Below are 20,389 nucleotides of genomic sequence, written 5' to 3'. Positions count from 1 at the left end.
CACCACAGTAAAGTTAATATCACAGTGAAGCAAGTCACACAAATTTTCTGGTTTCCCAGTGCCTATAATAGTTATGTTTTCACTATATTGCAGTTTATTAAGTGTGCAGTAGCATTAGGTCTAAAAAAAATAATGTATATATGTTAATCTTTAAATATTGCTAAAAAATACTAAGGATCAACTGAGCCTCCAGTGAGTCATAGTCTTTTTTTTGGTTTAAGATCTTACCTCAGTGATAATGGCTGCTGACTGATCAGGATAGACTTCTGCTGAAAGCTGTGGTGGCTGTGGCTGTTTCTTAAAATAACAATGAAGTTTGCTGCATCAGTTGACTCTTCTGTCATGAAAGATTTTTCTATAGCGTGTGATGCTGTTTGATAGCACTTTGCCCACAGTGGAACTTCTTTCAAAACTGGAGTCAGTCCTCTTAAACCCTGCCACTGCTTTATCAACCAAGTTTAAGGAATATTCTAAATCCTTTGTTGTCAGTTCAGCAGAGTTTGCAGCATCTTCACTAGAGTAGATTCCCTATCAAGAAACCACTTCCTTTGTTCATCCATAAGAAGCAGTCCCTCATTCATTCAAGTTTTATCATAAATTTGCAGCAATTTAGTCACATTTTCAGCTCTACTTCTAATTCTACTTCTCTTGTTTCCACTACATCTACAGATACCACTGAAGTCTTGAACCTCTCCAAATCATCCATGAGGGCTGTAATCAAGCTTCTTCCTAACTCTTGTTAATGTTGATATTTTGACCTGCTCCCATGAATCACAAATATTCTTCATTGTGATTCATAAACGAGAGTTCCTGTTATTCTCCATTCTTGTCAGTACTGATATTGCTAGTTTTTACAAAAAAATCCATTCTGGGCCGGGCACGGTGGCTCACACCTGTAATCCTAGTGCTTTGGGAGGCCAGGATGGTGGATCGCAAGGTCAGGAGTTCGAGACCAGCTTGCCAGTATGGTGGAACCCCGTCTCTACTAAAATACAAAAATTAGCCGGGTGTGGTTGTGGGCACCTATAATCCAGCTACTCGGGAGGATGAGGCAGGAGATTTGCATGAACCCAGGAGGCGGAGGTTACAGTGAGCCAAGATGGCACCACTGCACTCTAGCCTGGGTGATAGAGCGAGACTCTGTCTCAAAAAAAAAAAAAAAAAAAAAATCCATTCTAATAGATGTGTAATGGTATGCATTAAGGTTTTAGTTTGCACATCCCCTATACTGAGCATCTTTTCATATACTTATTTTCTGTCTATATGTTTTCTTCAGCAATGTGTGTGTTCAGATCTTGTGCCCATGTTTTTCAGTAATTTAAAAATATAGCCAGGTTTTATTTATAATTGAAAATAATTATAAAGTTCAAATAATACAGAAACGTATAAAGGGAATAAAATAGCACATACTCTCCGTCTTTGCTCCACACCTGAATCTCTGAAAATGACTTCCCTGTCTCTACAAAAAATATAATAAATTAGCGGGACATGGTGGCTTACGCCTGTAGTCCCAGCTACTCCGGAGGCTGAGGTGGGAAACACACGTGAGCCCAGGAGATCAGGGCTGCAGTGAGCCGTGATGGCACCACTGCACACCAGCCTGGGTGACAGAGTGAGATCCTGTCTCAAAAAAATTAAAACTCCAGGAAACCAAAGATCATGTAGCTTTTCTCCAGTATTTTCTTCTAGAAGTTTGATAGTTTCTGCATTTACATTTAGTTCTGAGATACATTGAGTTAATTTTTATGTAAGCTGTGATGAGGTTGAATTCACTGCATATAAACATCCAGATGTCTTGCATCATTTGTTGAAAAAATTTTTCTCCATTGGATTGTCTTTGCGCCTTTTTCAAAAATTAGTTGACTCTATTTTTCTGGGTCAATTTCCAGTCTCTCTTCTGTTCCATTAATTGATGTGTCTAATGTTTTACCCCTCTATATTGTTGTAGCTTTACAGTAAGTCTTGAAATCAGGTACTGTAAATCCTGCAACTTTGCTCTTCTTTTCCAGAATTGCCTTTCCCTTTTCATGTAAATTTTAGAATAAGCTCTTATATGTCTACAAAATACCTGGCTGGGATTTTAATATGAATTTCATTACACCTGTATATCAGCTTAGAGAGAATTAGTATCATTACTATGTTACCTTTCAATCACAAACACAAAATATTTCTTCATTTATTTAGATTTACTATAAATTCCAGGGTACATGTGCAGGATGTACAGGTTTGTTACATAGGTAAATGTGTGCCATGGTTGTTTGCTGCACAGATCAATCCATCACCCAGGTATTAAGCCCAGCATTAGCTGTTCTTCCTGATGCTCTTCCTCCCCCCACCCACCGACAGGCCCCAGTGTATATTGTTCCCCACCATGTGTCCATGTTTTCTCATCGTTCAGCTCCCACTCATAAGTGAGAACATGTGGCCTGTGTCAGTTTGCTGAGGATGAACTTTGTATCTTGCAACCTTGCAAAACTCACTTGTGCGGGATTCTCTGGGGTTTTCTGCATGCATGGACAACCATGTTAGACAATTATGTTATCTGTGAATAAAGAGGCTTTCTTTCTTTCCAACCTGTATGCCTTTCTCTTTTTTTTTTTTTTTTTTTTTTTTTGAGACGGAGTTTCGCTCTTGTTACCCAGGCTGGAATGCAGTGGTGCGATCTCGGCTCACCGCAACCTCCGCCTCCTGGGTTCAGGCAATTCTCCTGCCTCAGCCTCCTGAGTAGCTGGAATTACAGGCACGCGCCACCATGCCCAGCTAGTTTTTTTTTTTTTGTATTTTTAGTAGAGACAGGTTTCACCATGTTGACCGGGATGGTCTCGATCTCTCGACCTCGTGATCCACCCGCCTCGGCCTCCCAAAGTGCTGGGATTACAGGCTTGAGCCACCGCGCCCGGCACCTTTCTCTTTTTTTCTTGTCTTATTACACTTAGCTGGGGCTTTTACTATGATGTTGAATAGATGTGTTAGAGAGCACATCTTGCCTCGTTTCTGATTTAAAGGGGAAACATCAGGTAAACACTATTAAGTATGATATTAACCGTAACTTTTTAAAAATAGTCTTTATTAGGTTAAGGAAATTCTTTATTTAGTTTCGGTATTAGGTTAATGCTAGCCTAACAGAATGAATTGGGAAGTGATCCATACTCTTCTATTTTCTGGGAGAGATTACAGAATTGGTATTATTTCTTCCTTAAGTTTTTGGTGGATTCACCATTGAACATCTAAGTCTGGTGTTTTCCTTTTTGAGGAAGTTTCTTTTCTAATTTCACTACTAATTTTATTGCTTTTTTAGATGTAGGACCATTCATTATCCATATCTCCTTGAGGGAATTTTAGTAGTTTTTGCATTCCAGGAATCGGTCCATTTTATATAAATAATCACATTTACAGGCATAGATTTGCTCATAGTATTTTTTTATTGTCTTCTTGCTGTCCATGGGGTTACTAGTGATAACCTCTCTTTTATTCTTGGTACTGGCAGTTTGTGTCTTCACTCCTTTTTTGTTGGTTAGTGGTCTGTCATTTCCTTCCTTCCTTCCTTCTTGCTTTAGGTTTAAATTGGTGCTCCTTAGATTCCCAAGGAGGAAGCGTAGGTTATTGATTTTAGGTCTTTCTTCTTTTCTAAAATGTGCTTTTAATACTATAAGCTTATCTCTAAACATTACTCTAGCAGCATCCCATAAATTTTGATGTTGTATTTTAGAAATTATTTTTAATTGTAAAATACACATAATAAAATTTATCATCTTCACCATTTTAAGTGTGCAGTTCAGTGTGATTAAATACATTCACATTGTTGTGCAAGGTATATATATATTTAACTTTTATTTATTTCAAAATATTTTTAAATTTCTCTTGAGACTTTTTAATTTATGTGTTATTTAGAAGGGTGTTGGGTATTTTTCAGATGTTTCCAGTTATCCAACTATCTTTCAGTTATTGATTTTAGTTTAATTCCGGTGGGGTCTAAGAACATACTTTGTATCATTTCTCTTCTTTTACATTTGCTGCAGTGTGTTCTATATCCCAGATTGTGTTCTATCTTGGTTTTCTCTTCTACTGTTGGATGGAATGCTCCGTAAATATAAAGTAGATCAAGTTTGTTGATAGTGCCATTCAAGTTATCTGTATAATTACTGATTTTTCTGCCTGCTTAATCAATTACTGAGAGAAAGATGTTGAAGCCTCAACTATCAATGTAGATATATAGTGGGTTTGTCTATTTCTCCTTTAGTTTTTGCCTTGTATTAATAAAGTTATATTTTTAGGTTCTTGCGATTGGATGTATGATCAACTTTGAGTTAATTTTTATATGTGGTATGAGAGATTGTTTGAGGCTCATGTTTTTGGTATATGGATTTTCAGTTGTTCCAGCACGCTTTGTTGAAAAGACCATACTTTGCCCACCTCATTGCCTTTGCATTTTGTCAAAAATTATTTGTCCAGTAGATGTGGGTATATTTGTCCAGTAGATGTGGGTATATTTGTTGTTCTGTTGCTCTGTTGCTCTGACTTTAAGCTACTACCTCACTGGTTTTATTACTGTAGCTTGAAATCGGCTGGTGGTGTTCTGACAACTTTTTCTTCTTTTTCAACGTTCGTTTGCCTAATGTAGCTCCTTTGCACATCCATATGTTTTATTTTATTTATTTTTATTTTTCATAGAGACATGGTCTGACTCTGTTGCCCAGGCTGGAGTGTAATGGCAGAATCATAGCTCACTCCAGTTTCAAACTCCTGGACACAAGCCTCAGCCTCCTGGCTTAGCTTCCCAAGTACCTGGACCACAGGTGCGCACCACCACACCCTGCTAATTTTTATTTGTATTTTTTTCATAGAGGTGGAGTCTTGCTCTGTTGCTCAGGCAGAGTGCAGTTGTGCATTCATAGCTCACTTCAGTTTCAAACTCCTGGGCTCAAGCAATCTTCTTACCCCAGCCTCCCAAGAAGCTGAAACTGCAAGCACATACCACCACACCCTGCTAATTTTTATTTGTCTTTTTTGTAGAGATGGGGGGTCTCACTATGTTGGCCAGACTTGTCTTCGACTCCTGGCCTCGAGCAATCCTTCCACCTTGGCCTCTCAAAGTGCTGGGATTACAGATGTGAGCCACCACTCCTGGCCCTTATAAGTTTTAAAATTGGCTTACCCATTTCTACAAGAAACCTTGTGGGATTTTAATTGGATTGTGATCTGTAGGTTATGATGGAGACAGCTGATATCTTAACCTGTAGTCTTCTGAATTGTGAACACAGTAGATCTTGCTATTTATTTAGGTCCTTTTCAGTTTTTCTTAGTAGCGTTTTATAGTTTTCAGTGTACAAGCCTTTCATATCTTTTTTCAGATGTATGGTAAATATTTTATACTTTTTGATGTTATTGCAAATGTGTTTTTAATTTCAATTGCATTATTCATCTCTATTAATAAGATGACTAATTTTTATATATTGGTCATGTTTACCACAACCTTGCCAAATTAGCTTACTATTTTAGTAGATTTTTTGCAGATTTCACGGGATGATCTGTGTAGCTGAGCATACCACCTCTGGGTAAACATAATTTTACCTCTTTGTTTCCAATATGGAAGCCTTAGATTTCTTTTTATTGCATTATTGCTCGGGCTAGAACCTAATAATATGTTGAATAGAAGTAGTAAGAGTGGACATGTGTGTCTGCGAAGGGAAAAAACATTAAATAAAAACCCAGCCTATCAAAATTTGTGAGCCACAAGTAGAGCCTTGTTGAGAGGAAATGCAAAGCTGGTCCAGTATTTGAAATTTAACCAGTATAACCCACCATCATATTAATAATAGGCTAAAGAAAAAAGTTATAGGACTGTATCAGTTAGTGCCAAAGAAACATTTGGCACAACTTGACACCTGTTCATTATTTTTTTAAAACTCTCAGAAAATTAAAGAATAAAATGGAACTGCCTCAACTGGAAAAGAGATCTTTTTCTTACAGAACTTACAGAAATACAGTCAAAATTGAGTTTAAACTTATAAAAGTATTACTGTTTTTATATATCAATCTTGTATTCTGTCACCTTGCCGAACTTGTTTATTAGTCCTAATCATTATTTTTAGTGAATTCCTTAGAGTGTTCTATATGCATGTTCACATCATTTGTAAAAGGAAACAGTTTTATTTTTCCTTTTCAATATGGAAACCTTTCATTTCCTTTTCTTACATTATTACACTGGCTGGAACCTCCATTACAATGTTGAATACTGCTAGTTAGAGTATATATTCTTATTTCTGATCTTAGGGGGAAAGCCCTAAGATTTTCACTGTCAAGTATGATGTTGTGGGTTTTTCATAGATGCTGTGTATCAGGCTATAGAAATTTGTTTATAATCATAGTTTATTAAGAATTTTTATCTTGAAAGACAGATTTTCTCAGATTTTTTTTCTTTGTCTATTGAGATGGTCATGTGGTTTTTGTCATTTAATCTATTAATAATTGTTAATATTCTACATTAATTGATTTTTGAATGTTAAACCAACCTTGCATTCCTGAAATAAATACCAGTTGGTCATGGTGTATATTCTTTTTTTATGTTGTTGGATTCAGTTTGCTAAATTTTTTAGGATATTTGCGTCTATATTCATATAAGATTGGTCCTTGGTTTTCTTGTAATGTCTTTTTCTCATTTTGGTATCAGTGTAATATTGCTCACTGAATGCATTCTAACATGTTTCCTTTTCTTTTTTTTGAAAGAGTTTGAGAAGGATTGGTGTTCCTTTTTAAATATTTGATAGAACTCATCAGTGAAGCCTAGCTTTTCTTTGTGGAAAGGTTTTGAAATATTTTTTTACATGTTATGGGTTTATTCAGATTTTCTGTTTTCTTCTTGAGGCATTTTTGATATTTTGTACTTTTCTAGGAATTTATTTTACCTTCATTACCTATTTATCTGCATACTTTTCTTCATAGTATTTTCTTATAATCCTTTTTGTTACTGTATTTGGTTATAACATCACCTCTTTTGTTTCTGATTTAGTAATTTGAGTATTCTCTTTTCATTGGTTAGTCTAACTAAAATGTTGTCCATTTTGTTTCTCTTTTCAAGGAAACAACTTTTGGTTTCATTGATGTTCTCTATTGGTTTACCTCTTGCTATTTTATTTATTGCCACCTTAATCTTTTTTATTTCCCACTTTCTTAGTCTGTGTTGTGTTGCAATAACAGAATACCACACACACTGGGAAATTTCTAAAGAAATGACTTATTTTCTTACATTTCTGGAGGCTGGGAAGTCCAAGGTTAAGAGGCCCATATGTGATGAGGGCCTTCTTGCTGCATCATCCAATGGCAGAAGGCAGAAGGGCATAAAAGCATGTGTGTTAGAAAAGAAAGGGGTGGGACTCATCCTTTTATTAGGAACTCACTCTTGTGACAACAGTGCTAATCCATTCATGAAGGCAGAGCCCTTATGACCTAATCACCTCTTAAAGGTCCCATCTCTTAACAGTGTTAAATTAGAAATAAAGTTTCCAACACATGAACTTTGGGGTATACATTCAGACATAGCACCTACCTTTTGCTTGTTTGGGGGTTTATTTTGCTCTTCTTTTTCCAGTTACTTAAGGTGGAAGGTTAGGTTATTGATTGAGATCAAGATCTTTCTTCTTTTCTAATATGCACTTATAGCTATAATTTTCTCTGTACACTGCCATAGCTTCATTCCTTAAGTTTTGGTATAGCGTATGTTTGTTTTCAGGCAACTCAAAATATTTTATATTTTCCACTGTATTTTTTTTACCTTCACTCGTTACTTATTTAAACATATGTTTTTCTTTGACTTTCACCCATTAGTTATTTAAACATGTGTTGTTTAACTGGTATATATTTATGATTTTTCCACATTTTCTCTGTGTTGTTGACTTCTAATTTAATTTCATTATGATCAGAGCACATACATTGTAATTTTATTCCTTTTTAGTGTATTGAGGTTTGCTTTATAGCCTAGCATATGGGCATATGGTGTACACTGGAGAATGTTCCGTGTGCACTGAATGTATATTCTGCTGTTGTTGGGTCTAGAATTTTCTATAGATGTCCGTTCTGTAAAAGGACTAAGTATGCAAAATGACCCGCAAATGCTGAAAGAGCAGAGAAACCAGAGAAGGAGGCAGACAGATTTAATTTGTTGGTATTGATGGATTTATTGAGGAAACTTTGTGGTCATTGGCAGCCACAAGACAGCTGGAGATCTGTACTGTTACTCCTCAGACCCAGGGCTTATATACCATAGGGAAAGGGTATACATACTGTAGCAAAACAAAGGCAACCCTCCAGAATAGTCAAGGATGCTAAATGCATTATAGCCTATAATTGATGTGCTAACATCAAGGCTGCTTTGATCTAAAAGCAGGAGTAGATGTTCTTACACTAGAGACAGTAAATAAACTGGGAATCAGCAGGCATTCACAGGACTGGGGCTAGTCAGAAGTCATTGTGGTGGATTAGCATCACAAATGGAGTTACTTTTGTCTCCACAGCATCTCTTAAGATTAGCTAATTTATTGTGTTCTTCTGTTTTCTTGTTGATCTTCTGTTTTGTTTTTCTGTCCATTATTGAAAATAGGGTATTGAAGTCTCCACCTATTGTTGAATTGTGTATTTCTCCCATTAATTTTGTAAGTTTTTATTTGATGTATTTTGGGACTCTGTTCTTAATTGCACAAATGTTTATAATTATTATATCTTCCTTATTAATTGACTCTCTTACCATGATAACATATCCTGTTGTCTCAAAACAATTTTTGTCTTACAGTATTTTATGTAACATCAGTATTGCCATGTCAGCACTATTTTGATTACTGCTTGCATGGTATATCTATTTTCATCTTTTTATTTTCAGTCTATTCATGTCTTTAAATGTAAAATGTGTCTCTTGTCAATAACATAGTTTGTTCATTTTTTAAATCCATTCTGCCAGGCTCTGCTGTCTGATTGGGATGTGTAATCCATTTTAATTTAATGTAATTACTGATAAATTAGGATTTATTTGCCTACCTTTTTTATAGCTTATATCTTTTGTGTTCCTTTGTTTCTCAGTTCCTGACTTCTTTTGTGTTAGGTATTTTCTATTATACCTTTTCATTTCCCTTGTTTCTTTTCTGTATTTTTAAATTTATCTTTCTAGTGCTTCCTCTTAGGATTACAATTAGCATCCTAATTTAAAACAGTCTCTTTCAGATTAATACTTAATTTCAATAGTATGCAAAAAATTTCCTTTAGTGTACTTTCATTCACTTCTACCTCTTTTGTACCATTGTTATAAATACACATTACATCTTTATTATAAGCTCATTAACTCATTTTTATAATTATTGCTTTATGCAAGTGTACTTTAAAACAGGTCAAGAAAAAAGCTACATATATGTATTTTTATAATATCGATTTATTTATCTTTATTGGTGTTATTTCTTTGTATGGATTTGAGAATTAAAATTTACTGTTTTTTCATTTCAGCCTAAGGGATTCTCTTTACTTTTTCTTCTAGGGCAGGTCTGCTACCAGCAGATTCTCTCAGGTTTAGTTTTGTTTTGTTTTAATCTCGAGGTGTTTTAATTTCTCTTTAATTTTCTTGTTTTTTTTTTTGAGACAGATTTTTTTTTTTTGTCGGCTGGAGTACAATGTCATGATCTCAACTCACTGCAACCTCCACCTTCCGGGTTCAAACGATTCTCCTACCTCAGCCTCCCAAGTCGCTGGGACTATAGGCATGTGCCACCACACCTGGCTAATTTTTTTGTATTTTTAATAGAGATGGGGTTTCACCATGTTGGTCATGCTAGTCTCGATCTCCTGACCTCAGGTGATCCACCCACTTTGGCCTCTCAAAGTGTTGGGATTACAGGTGTGAGCCACTGCACCCAGCTCTCCTTCATTTTTGAAGGGGAGTTTAACTGGATATGAAATTATTCACTGACATCAATTTCGTTCAACACTGAACAAATGGTCATCTTACTGTCTGTGGCTTCCATCTTTTCTGATGAGACTCAGTCACCTATACTAGGACCATAACTTCCCCACTTTGTTTTAGTTGCCCCTTTACTTTTGTGTGCTTTCTGTCTTCTAAAAGCTGACGAGATAGCAGGTTCTTGGATAACCAACTCTTGTTCCGTGCTCTATGGGCTTATTCTTTATAAAATTTCTTTACCAGTCTTTTCACCAGAGTCTCAGGAGGAAGGGAAGGCTAGTATATGAGTTCAATCACTACCTAAACCAAATGTCCGGTGTATCTTGCTATGGATGATCTGATCTAAGCCTTTGAATTCCCAAGAGCTACACACCTGCCTGTGTTTTAAGACACCCAGGCTTGCCTCCCAGACACATGAAATAGGTTTCCCAGAATAACTATTAGAAAAATAGAGAAATAGTTCAGGAATTGAAGAAGTAGAAAATCTTGTTATACTTCCTAGTCTGCATATAAATAGGGATGAAGTGAATAACAAATTCTACTATACTCAGTATTTTGAGCTTTTCCCTGTCGAACTAGCTGAAATTATTATTATTCTTTTTTAAGACAGGATCTCACTCTGTCACCCAGGCCGAAGCGCAGTTGTGTGATCATGGCTGACTGCAGCCTCAACTTCCCAGACTCAAGCAATCCTCCTGACTCAGCCTTCTGAATAGCTGGGACTATTGGTGGTCACCGTCACACGTGGCTAATTTTTTCTATTTTTTGTAGAGATGAGGTCTCACTGTGTTGCTCAGGCTGGTCTCAAATTCCTGGGCTCAAGCGATCCTCCCATGTCAGCCTCCCAAAGTACTAGAATTACAGGCATGAGCCACTGCACCCACCCAGAAATTATTAATTGAAAAACATTTCAAGCAATGTCACAAAAGTTGTATTCAAAGGTAAATATGATTATGTATCTACAATATTTTTATGTTTATTAATACGGATATTCAGATAATGAGCATGTATTGATTATAAAGTCACTTTATGGTGTCCAAACTGTGGTATCTGGTACTTCACTAAAAAGTGTCTGATATTTGGGGAGTCTTTGATCCTGTTGATACCACCTATATAGCAATGCTCAGATTTCAAGTGATGTCTTTATCCTAAAACAGAATTTTGGTAGCCAGGTCTCATCTAGGAATATGAGCCTCCTTTTAGATCTGGTTGGTGATGTAGGTCTTCTTAACTGTATTTCATGATTTTGTGAAGGTTGGCTTAGGAATTGTAAAAAGAAGGTTTTTAGTGTTTGATAACTAAATAGAACCCAGGAAACAGACCTTCACAGTAACCTATGTGAATATGAATACTTGCTGTTAGGTAAAGGCAAACTGCGTGCCTAGTACAGTGATTCTAAAAACATCAGCATCACATGGAAATGAGTTAGAAATGCAGAATTATCAGTTCCACCCTATAACTACTAAGTCCAAAACTCTAGAGGGGGTGCCCAGCAGTTTGAGATGTTAAGAAAGCCATCCAGGTGATCTGATTGATGTTAATTAAGAATTGTTGGCTTTTTGATGAGCTTAGAAGTATCTTTGGTAGTCTTTGATTTGAGGTTGATAGAACCTATGGGAGTAAGTTTTAATCAAATAAGCCATGTGTGGCTGCTTGTGGGAAAAAGGATAGGAAATACAGAAACCTTAGTTGTAACAAACAGCTTCATCTATAGTTAACATCTTACCCATTCTTTATTATAATGTGGTTTCTGAAGAATCCAAATCAAATAGCCTATTTCTTTAAATGATGAAATAGCAAGGTTCCTGCTGAAGTGTTGTTTTTCCCCAGTCTGTGACTAGTCTCCTGAGAGCCCTGGAGACTTCTCTAGGGTGTATTCGAGGTGTGAAATCACAGAAGCCAGTGAAGGTAATAGTGTAGTAAACTGCCAGATATAACACATTTCTAGGTGGCTCTCACTCCTTTCCCCAGGACTAACCTAATCAGAAATATTGAAGGGTCTGAAAAAGGAAAAGAGTGTTTTTTAGTGTTGCCTGGCTTCCTCCAGGATGATTTGAAAAGAAAAGAAATTTTATATTGTCATGTCATTTTTTAGTTTATAAATTCAGAGGTGAGGACATTTCAGTTTAAAATAATCTATTTTTGTTTAATTTTACTACATAAGGAATCAAACAGTGCTTTGATTCTTTAAGAAGAAAATACTACAGTTTTATTAAGAGGCTGTTTTTGTAGCATCTGAGTCACATAAACCTAGGTGGTACAGTAGATCTTCGCTCAGCCATACCTGATGAAGGGATGTGAATAAAATATGTAATTGGTATTAGGTAAGGTATCCTAAAGGAAAGAAAATTTGGGCTGAGGGTTGAGGTTTTACTGCTGTCATGCATATTTGGCTGAGAGGAAAACAAATCTGTCATTTAGAAAATGGGCAGGAAGTTAGAGATATAAATGTGATCAGGAAGACTAAATAAGGATAATCCTGTTTCTTGTATTTGCGTAGTGCTGCCATATAATTATATGTGTTCTTAGTAATAACCCTGAGATGGATAAGTTCCTGCCTTACAGATGAAAAAGCTGACATTCAGAGAGATTAAGTGATAATAGTGTTGGTGGTGGTAGTGGCAGTTACCTTTTATTGAATGTTTATTCAGGCATACATCCAACAAATACAGAGCACCACTATGTGCAGGTCCTGTTCTAGGCTTTGGAGATAAAGAATTGACAAAGCAGACAAAAAAATCTCTTCCCTCATGGAGCTTACATTCCAGTAGGAGAAGGCAGGCAATAGACAGGACAAATAAACAAAGTATATGATGTGTTAGATGTGTTTTCACCGTAAGTCCTGTGGAGAAAAATGAAATGAGGAGGAGTTGATTTAAATTTTAATTAGGATTATGTGGAGGGGTGACATGACTGGCTAAAGTTCACAGGATTACTGTAGCTGCTGTATTGAGAAAGACTGACTTACATGTTGAAGACGGAATTAGGTCTGCATACAGGTTGTCATGTCATCTTTACAGTGACCCAGTATGGTAGGTAATAAGTCTCAGAGATACTAATAAATGTGCCTAAGATCACAAAGCTAATAAGTGCCAACTCCTCTATTGAAAATGTGTTTGGATTTTATAATCTTGAATTATAATCTTAAATCTTAAATTATTAACAAGACTAGCGTTCTTGTTTCTGTTAGGAGGTAGGAGGCTAAAATGTGTGAAGGGGCCACGTTCCTGATACTTGTCTTTGGGACAACAGTGAGTGAAAATTTGGATTAAAAAATCAGTAAATTATTAATATCTGTACAAAGGAAAACAGATTTGAAAATCTCATAAATAGGGACAGCTGTAAAGTGTCTTTTAAGTGAAGAAATTATAAATGGAAATTAATGGTACAAAAATGCATCTGATTTAAGTGAATCTGATTTAAAATACATAAATAACAATGAAATTTCTATTTAATGTGGGATTTGGTAAATAAAATTTATGCAAGCCCATTGATTTGGACTAAGTTCCTGCGTGAGACCCTAATAGACCAAACCAAAATGGAGTCATTCATGCTACATGTCACGTAATTAAACTGAAACTTAAAAAACAAACCAATAGGAAATCCTCAAATGGGCCAGTTTTCTAGAAAAAAAAACAAAACAAACAGGAGATTTGTAGCAACCAATGAGAAGGGGCCCAGTCAACTTGGCCAGCATAAGAAAATCTCTTCTGCTTTAACTCATACAAGGAAAGTAACCTGAGGATAACAAATCTGCTTTTTGTACTGGGCTGTTTTCCTGTTTCTGCTACAGCTGCCTTATAAAAAGCCAGTTGTCCTGCCACACCCATTGGAGCTCCTTTCTATTTTGTAGCGTGGATATTATGTTGCCCAGTTCGTGAATTGTGAATAAAAGCCAGTTAGATCTTTAAAACTCTTATTTTTTCACATTTTATTCTTTCATAGGTCTTTATCATTCAGAAACGATGTGTGTAGTCCTTAAGAAGACAAACTCTAGCGCTGAGCTTTGGGAATTCGAATTCCACTTCTCGTGCTTAATAGCTGTGTAACTTTAGACAAATTATTTGACTTCTCTTTGTCTTAGTTTCCTCATCTATAAACAGGAATAATATACAGAACTGAATACATGCTTACTGTACAATCAGCAGTTGTGCTACTTGGTATTTACTCAGATGAGCAGAAAACTTAGGTCTACACAGAAATCTGCACATGAATGTTATAGCAGTTTTATTCATCATTGCTTAAACCTGGAAGCAACCAAGATGTGCTTCAATAGGTGAATAGATAAATAAACTGTGATATATCCATACCAAGGAATATTATTCACTGCTAAAAATAAGTGAATAATATTAATTTAAGGTTTAGTAGCCATGAAAAGATATGGAGGAACCTTAAATGAACATTATCCAGTGAAAGAAGCCAGTCTCTAAAGGCTGCCTATTGTGTGATTCCACCCCGCGGCATTCTGGAAAAGATGGAGATGGTAAAAAGATCAGTGGTTCTCAGGGTTTCAAGGAGAGGGAGAGATTCACAGTTAGAGCACAGAGGATTTTTAGGGCATTGAAACCACTCTGCATAGTGCTATTATAGTGGATACATGTCATTATACCTTTACTAAACCCACAGAATGCACAACACAGAGTGAGCCCTAAGGTTAAATATGGACTTTGGGTGATAATTTTGTATCAGTGTAAGTTGATTGTTAACAAATGTACCACACTGTGTGGGGAGTCTGCTGGGGATGGGGAAACATGGGCATATGGGAAGCCTCTGTACCTTCTGCTCAATTTTTCTGTGAACCCAAAACTGCTCTAAAAAAACGAAGTCTAGGCCGGGCACAGTGGCTCACGCCTGTAATCTCAGCAGTTTGAGAGGCTGAGGTGAGCAGATCACAAGGTCAGACGTTCAAGACCAGCCTGACCAAAATGGTGAAACTCCATCTCTACTAAAAATACAAAAATTAGCTGGGCCTGGTGGCGCATGCCTGTAATCCTAGCTGCTTGGGAGGCTGAGGCAGGAGAATTGCTTGAACCTGGGAGGCGGAGGTTGCAGTGAGCTGAGATTGTGCCACTGCACTCCAGCCTGGCAATAGAGCGAGACTCCAAAAAAAAAAAAAACCCCTCTATTTTAAAAACAAATGGGAATGCTAGTAGTACTGAATGTGTGGTGAGGATTAGATGAGCTAAGATTATATAAAGCACTTGGAACAGTACCTGGCATGGAGTAAGCTTATGTGATTTAGTTATTGTAATATATTATTAAAGAGTATAAAATATTTTTATGGCTTTTATAGGTTCATTCAGGTAGTTGGGCTTCCAGTTCTATTTTTTCCCATGAAAGCTTAAGTTTTTCAGCCTAAAATTCTTCTGCTATGATTGCTGTCTAGAATCTAATCACATTGACAATATTTATTTAAGTGTAGGTAGAGGGCCTCCTACATCAGAATCAGCTGGAGTATAAATTGATAATATGGATTGTTACATTCCTTCAGATTTACATTTCCACAAGCATCCTGCACAATCCTGGTGCATTCCAGAGTTGGAGAGCTAGTGCTATGAGAGTCTGGGAAGAATTATACCATTTCTGACCTCCCAGGCACTGCTTAATGTAGTTCCCCGACAAATTTGCTCAAAAAATACACATGTAGATTTTGGCAGAACACCATGTGCCTGAGAAACAGAAAGGAAAGTAGTGACCTAAGAATTATTCAGTCCGTCTCAGAACGTAGTCTCTTTGTGAAACGACTTTTATAAAGTAGAACATTCTTTGTGTTCTATTCTTCTTAGAATGAGTGATAGTCCATTCCTGCACTTAAGTTTTAAGTATTCTGTACTAATTACTGAGTGTGTGGCTATTTCTAAACAGTTGAGTAATTTGGGTGCTTTTAGGGATAAAAGGAAACTGTAGGCCTCGGCGAACAAAATGTGTGTTATTGACAACAGGAAATAGACTTAAATAATATTTGATTGTGCAGTGAAATGACAGGATTATTATTCAAACCCTTCTCCTGATTCTACAACCAGGCATATGAAATAAGTTCAGTTGTGAATGGAAATAATGTTTTTATAAGTCAGAGGAGTTTCCCATTACTAACATTTGTTTCTTTTTTGTTTTTGAGGCTAGGGTGCAGTGACACGATTACGGCTCACTGAGGTTGCAGCCTCAACCCCCTGGGTTCAGATAATCCTCCCACTTCAGCCTCCCAAGTAGCTGGGACTACAGTAGACATGTGCTACCATGCCTGGCTAATTTTTAAAAAAATTTTTTTATAGAGACAAGGTTTTGCCATCTTGCTCAGGCAGGTTGGTTTTGAACTCCTGGGCTCAACTGATCTGCCCACCTCAGCCTCCCAAAGTGCTGGGGTTGCAGGCATGAACCACTGCTCCCAGCCTATTACTAACTATTAATAAGACTATTGGACAGGTATGAATAGAATCCTTTACAAATTCTCATAAAAATAGGAGGAAAATAAAGTGAGTACAGACTAAGAAGGTAAAAAGCAAAAAGATATTGCAGATACTGGTTTGCAAATTAAAATAACAAGTATTTATTTAAAAATACTTTAAAGCCGGGTGTTATGGTAGGAACACACACACACACAAACACATACACACACCCCTGTCTTTATCCTCACAACAACCAAGGAGAGTAAATATTGTAGTCTTCATTTTATAGAAGACATTGAAGCTCAGAATGGTTCATATAGCTGACAGTGAACAGTCAAGACTTAAACACAGAACTTTTGATTCTAAAATATAGTTTAACATACTTGAACTGTAATTTTTGATCACCAGTTATATATAGTTGGACTATAAATGAATGTTTTTATGCATAGGTAATGCATATTTGGCACTGTTTCACAGTACCCCTGGATTTGAGTTACTTGAAGAAGGCCGGAGGGGATTTTCACTTTCAACCAAGATGAAATAAGAGAGACTAGATTTATTAATATCTTTCTGCCTAAAACAACTAGAAAACTGGACAACATATATAAAAAAATGTCTTTTGGATTCTGGAAAGCAAGCAGCTGAGGACCTGGATCTCTAAGAGAAGAGAAACAAGCACTTTGCTACCCCAAGGTATTTGGTTGAGTACCGATCTGCACAAACTCCTCTTTGTAGTAGGAATCCAAAGATCTTGGAAGAAAAACATCTTCAAAAAGCAAGTAGGTAGTATGATTAATTAAGAAGCTGAAAGATTGTAGGGCTGTAGTGAAGATTTGTATTACTTTAGTCAGAAAAAAAGCTATTGGGCTGGGCGCAGTGGCTCATGCCTGTAATCCCAGCACTTTGGGAGGCTGAGGCGGGCAGATCATTTGAGGTGAGGAGTTCAAGACCAGACTGGCCAACATAGTGAATCTCTGTCTCTACTTAAAAAAAATAATACAAAAATTAGCCGGATGTAGTGGTGGGCTTCTATAATCCCAGCTACTCAGGAGGCTGCAGCAGGAAAATTGCTTAAACCTGGGAGGCAGCGGTTGCAGTGAGCTGAGATTCTGCCACTGCACTCCAGCCTAGGGGACAGAGCGAGACTCTGTCTCAAAAAACAAACAAACAAAAAATGTATTAAAACCTAGGGGTACTTTGGGAGGCCAAGGCGGGCAAATCACCTGTGGTCAGGAGTTCAAGACCAGCCTGGCCAACATGGCAGAACCCCATCTCTACAAAAATACAATAAAAATTAGCCAGGCATGGTAGCGCATGCCTGCAGTCCCAGCTACTTGGGAGACTGAGGTAGGAGAATCACTGGAACCCAGGAGGTAGAGGCTGCAGTGAGCCAAGATCATGCCACTGCACTCTAGCCTGGGCAACAGAGTGAGACTCTGTCTCACAAACAAAGAAAAAACATGCAGAAAGTCTACTTACTAAGAAACGTACTGTCCAAATTTACAACAAAACAAAATACGTCTTTATTTTAAGCAACTGATGGAGTGAAAGAAAAGATAATCCATTTGACACTCATGCTTGGAATATCTTTAAGCGTCACAGGTTTGGCGATACAAGATGGTAAAAAAAAAAGTGCGTATGCACAGATTACATGTATATATGTATTTTATATGATAGTAATAATTATATTGTATTTTGTCTCACGTTTTAGATTAAGCCTACAGAAAAAGCTTGAGAAAATTATAGATTAACTGAAATTTAAAAGTTAATCTTCATATAAAAATCGTATAGTTGGCAGAACTTGAAAGTGAAGGGGAAAGGAAAGTGAACAGTAGTGTAAGTTAACTAATTATATAGAGGGAATTAAGATACTGTTTAAAATTTATGATAGAGTAAGAGATGGTTAAAGGATGTTCACCTTTAAAATTTACAAAGAGAATCAGAATTTAAAATTACAGAGATAATCAGAAGACAAATATTTTGGTGTAATAAATAGGGGAAGGTTTGGCATGATGGAAGGTAGGGAAAATGAGCCAGTGTCCTCATCTTTATATCAGGAATTCAGCAGTATTGTTTAAAGATGATAGTGTAAGAACCAGAGGTCTAAGTATAGTGACTATTACCCTCAGCCCCAAAATAACTAAAGTCGGAGTTTAAATAGTTTACCTCTGTGGGATAAAACTTGGTTTTGGGGGTTATGAGGTGGAGACTTTTATTTTTCATTCTCTATCATTTATTCACTTTAAACTTTCATACATGTATAACTATCCTTAGTGATTATCTTTTTTAGCCTCAAAATATATGGACCAGCTTTATTCTTTTTTTTTTTTTTTTTTTTATGAGAGGGAGTTTCGCTCTTGTTACCCAGGCTGGAGTGCAATGGCGCAATCTCGGCTCACCGCAACCTCTGCCTCCTGGGTTCAGGCAATTCTCCTGCCTCAGCCTCCTGAGTAGCTGGGATTACAGGCACGCGCTACCATGCCCAGCTAATTTTTTGTATTTTTGGTAGAGACGGGGTTTCACCATGTTGAACAGGATGGTCTTGATCTCTTGACCTCGTGATCCACCCGCCTAGGCCTCCCAAAGTGCTGGGATTACAGGCTTGAGCCACTGCGCCCGGCCTATTCTTTGACTGTTGTTGTGTCTTGATGTCTTGAGATTGTTGAAAATACTAATGCGATAATAAACCACATAAACTTTTCCAATAAGGAGGATGACTGGTTTTTTTTTTTTTTTGAGATGGAGTTTCGCTCTTGTTACCCAGGCTGGAGTGCAATGGCGCGATCTCGGCTCACCACAACCTCCGCCTCCTGGGTTCAGACAGTTCTCCTGCCTCAGCCTCCTGAGTAGCTGGGATTACAGGCATGCGCCACCATGCCCAGCTAATTTTTTGTATTTTTAGTAGAGACGAGGTTTCACCATGTTGACCAGGATGGTCTCGATCTCTCGACCTCGTGATCCACCCGCCTTGGCCTCCCAAAGTGCTGGGATTATAGGCTTGAGCCACCGCACCTGGCCACTTTTTTCTTATTTTTAATAATCATTCCACATCTGGAGACTAGACTTCAGTTCTGGGCACTAGAATATTAATAACTACAGAGTGTATATATAGAAAATGGCATCCAAGCTGGTGAGGAGGTAGAACCATTACTTATGATGAAAGGTAAAGGGAACTGCTGATGTATCATCTGGGAAGCTATACATCAGAAGTGAGGGGAGCATGATCACTAGCTTTAGATACATGGAAGAAAGGATGTATTGTTCTGTGTGAGCAGAAGTAGGACCAGTGAGTAGAAATTACAGAGTTGGTAATATAAAAAGCTTTCTAGCTATCAGAGCTGTATAATGATGTCACTGTTACTGTTTAAACAAAGATTTTGTGGAGAGTATGCTCATGTTTGGTTAGGATTCTCTTAGAGGAATTCTGCAGTTAGAAATCTTTAAAGCAGTCTGTAATTATACCTGTACTCTTTGTGACCCGAAAGAGTACAATTAACTCAACGTACACTTTTTTAGTAGTCATTGTGTTAGTCCGTTCTCACGTTGCTGTAAAGAAATACCACAGACTGAATAATTTATAAAGAAAAGAGGTTTAATTGGCTCACGGTTCTGCAGGTGTACAGGAAGCACGGCAGCATCGGTTTCTGGGGAGGCCTCAGGGAGCTTTTACGCACGGCAGAAGGCAAAGCGAGAACAGGCGTCTTACATGACAGAAGCTGGAGGAAGGCAGGGCGAACATTTACATACTTCTAAACAACCAAATCCCATGAGAACTCACTCACTGACTGTACAGTACCACAGGGGTATCTTGCTGAATCATTCATGAGAAGCCTGCCTCCATCCGTGATCCAGTCACTTCCCACCAGGCCCCACCTTCAGCACTGGGGATTACAATTCCATATGAGAGTTGGGTAGGGACACAGATCTAAACCATGTAATTCCACCTCTGGCCCCTCCAAATCTCATGTCCTTCTCACATTGCAAAATATACGTATGCCTTTCCAAGAGTACCCCAAAGTCTTTATTCATTCCAGCACTAACTCAAAAGTCCAAAGTCTCATCTGAA

The 20,389-nt window shown here is 37.3% G+C and overlaps 1 protein-coding gene across 7 annotated transcripts in view; it reads left to right on the top strand.

Moving 5' to 3' along the window:
- PTPDC1 (protein tyrosine phosphatase domain containing 1) overlaps positions 1-20,389 on the top strand; it is an 87,167-nt gene that overhangs the window by 10,247 nt on the left and 56,531 nt on the right. The window contains exon 1 of one of the 7 annotated variants that reach the window (XM_074395561.1): positions 9,418-10,878. The exons of 5 other annotated variants lie outside the window; for them this stretch is intronic. In XM_074395561.1, the coding sequence (XP_074251662.1) occupies positions 10,855-10,878 (24 nt within the window). In that variant the 5' untranslated portion in view covers positions 9,418-10,854. Of the gene's footprint in view, positions 1-9,417; positions 10,879-20,389 lie in introns of those variants that run through there. One more of the 7 variants, XM_074395563.1, reaches the window with a different exon arrangement.

Source organism: Saimiri boliviensis, chromosome 2 (assembly GCF_048565385.1).
Source record: "Saimiri boliviensis isolate mSaiBol1 chromosome 2, mSaiBol1.pri, whole genome shotgun sequence".
In the NCBI taxonomy this organism is placed as follows: Eukaryota; Metazoa; Chordata; class Mammalia; order Primates; family Cebidae; genus Saimiri; species Saimiri boliviensis.
Note: the sequence above shows the minus strand (reverse complement) of the source record. Positions and strands in the feature narration are given on the sequence as shown.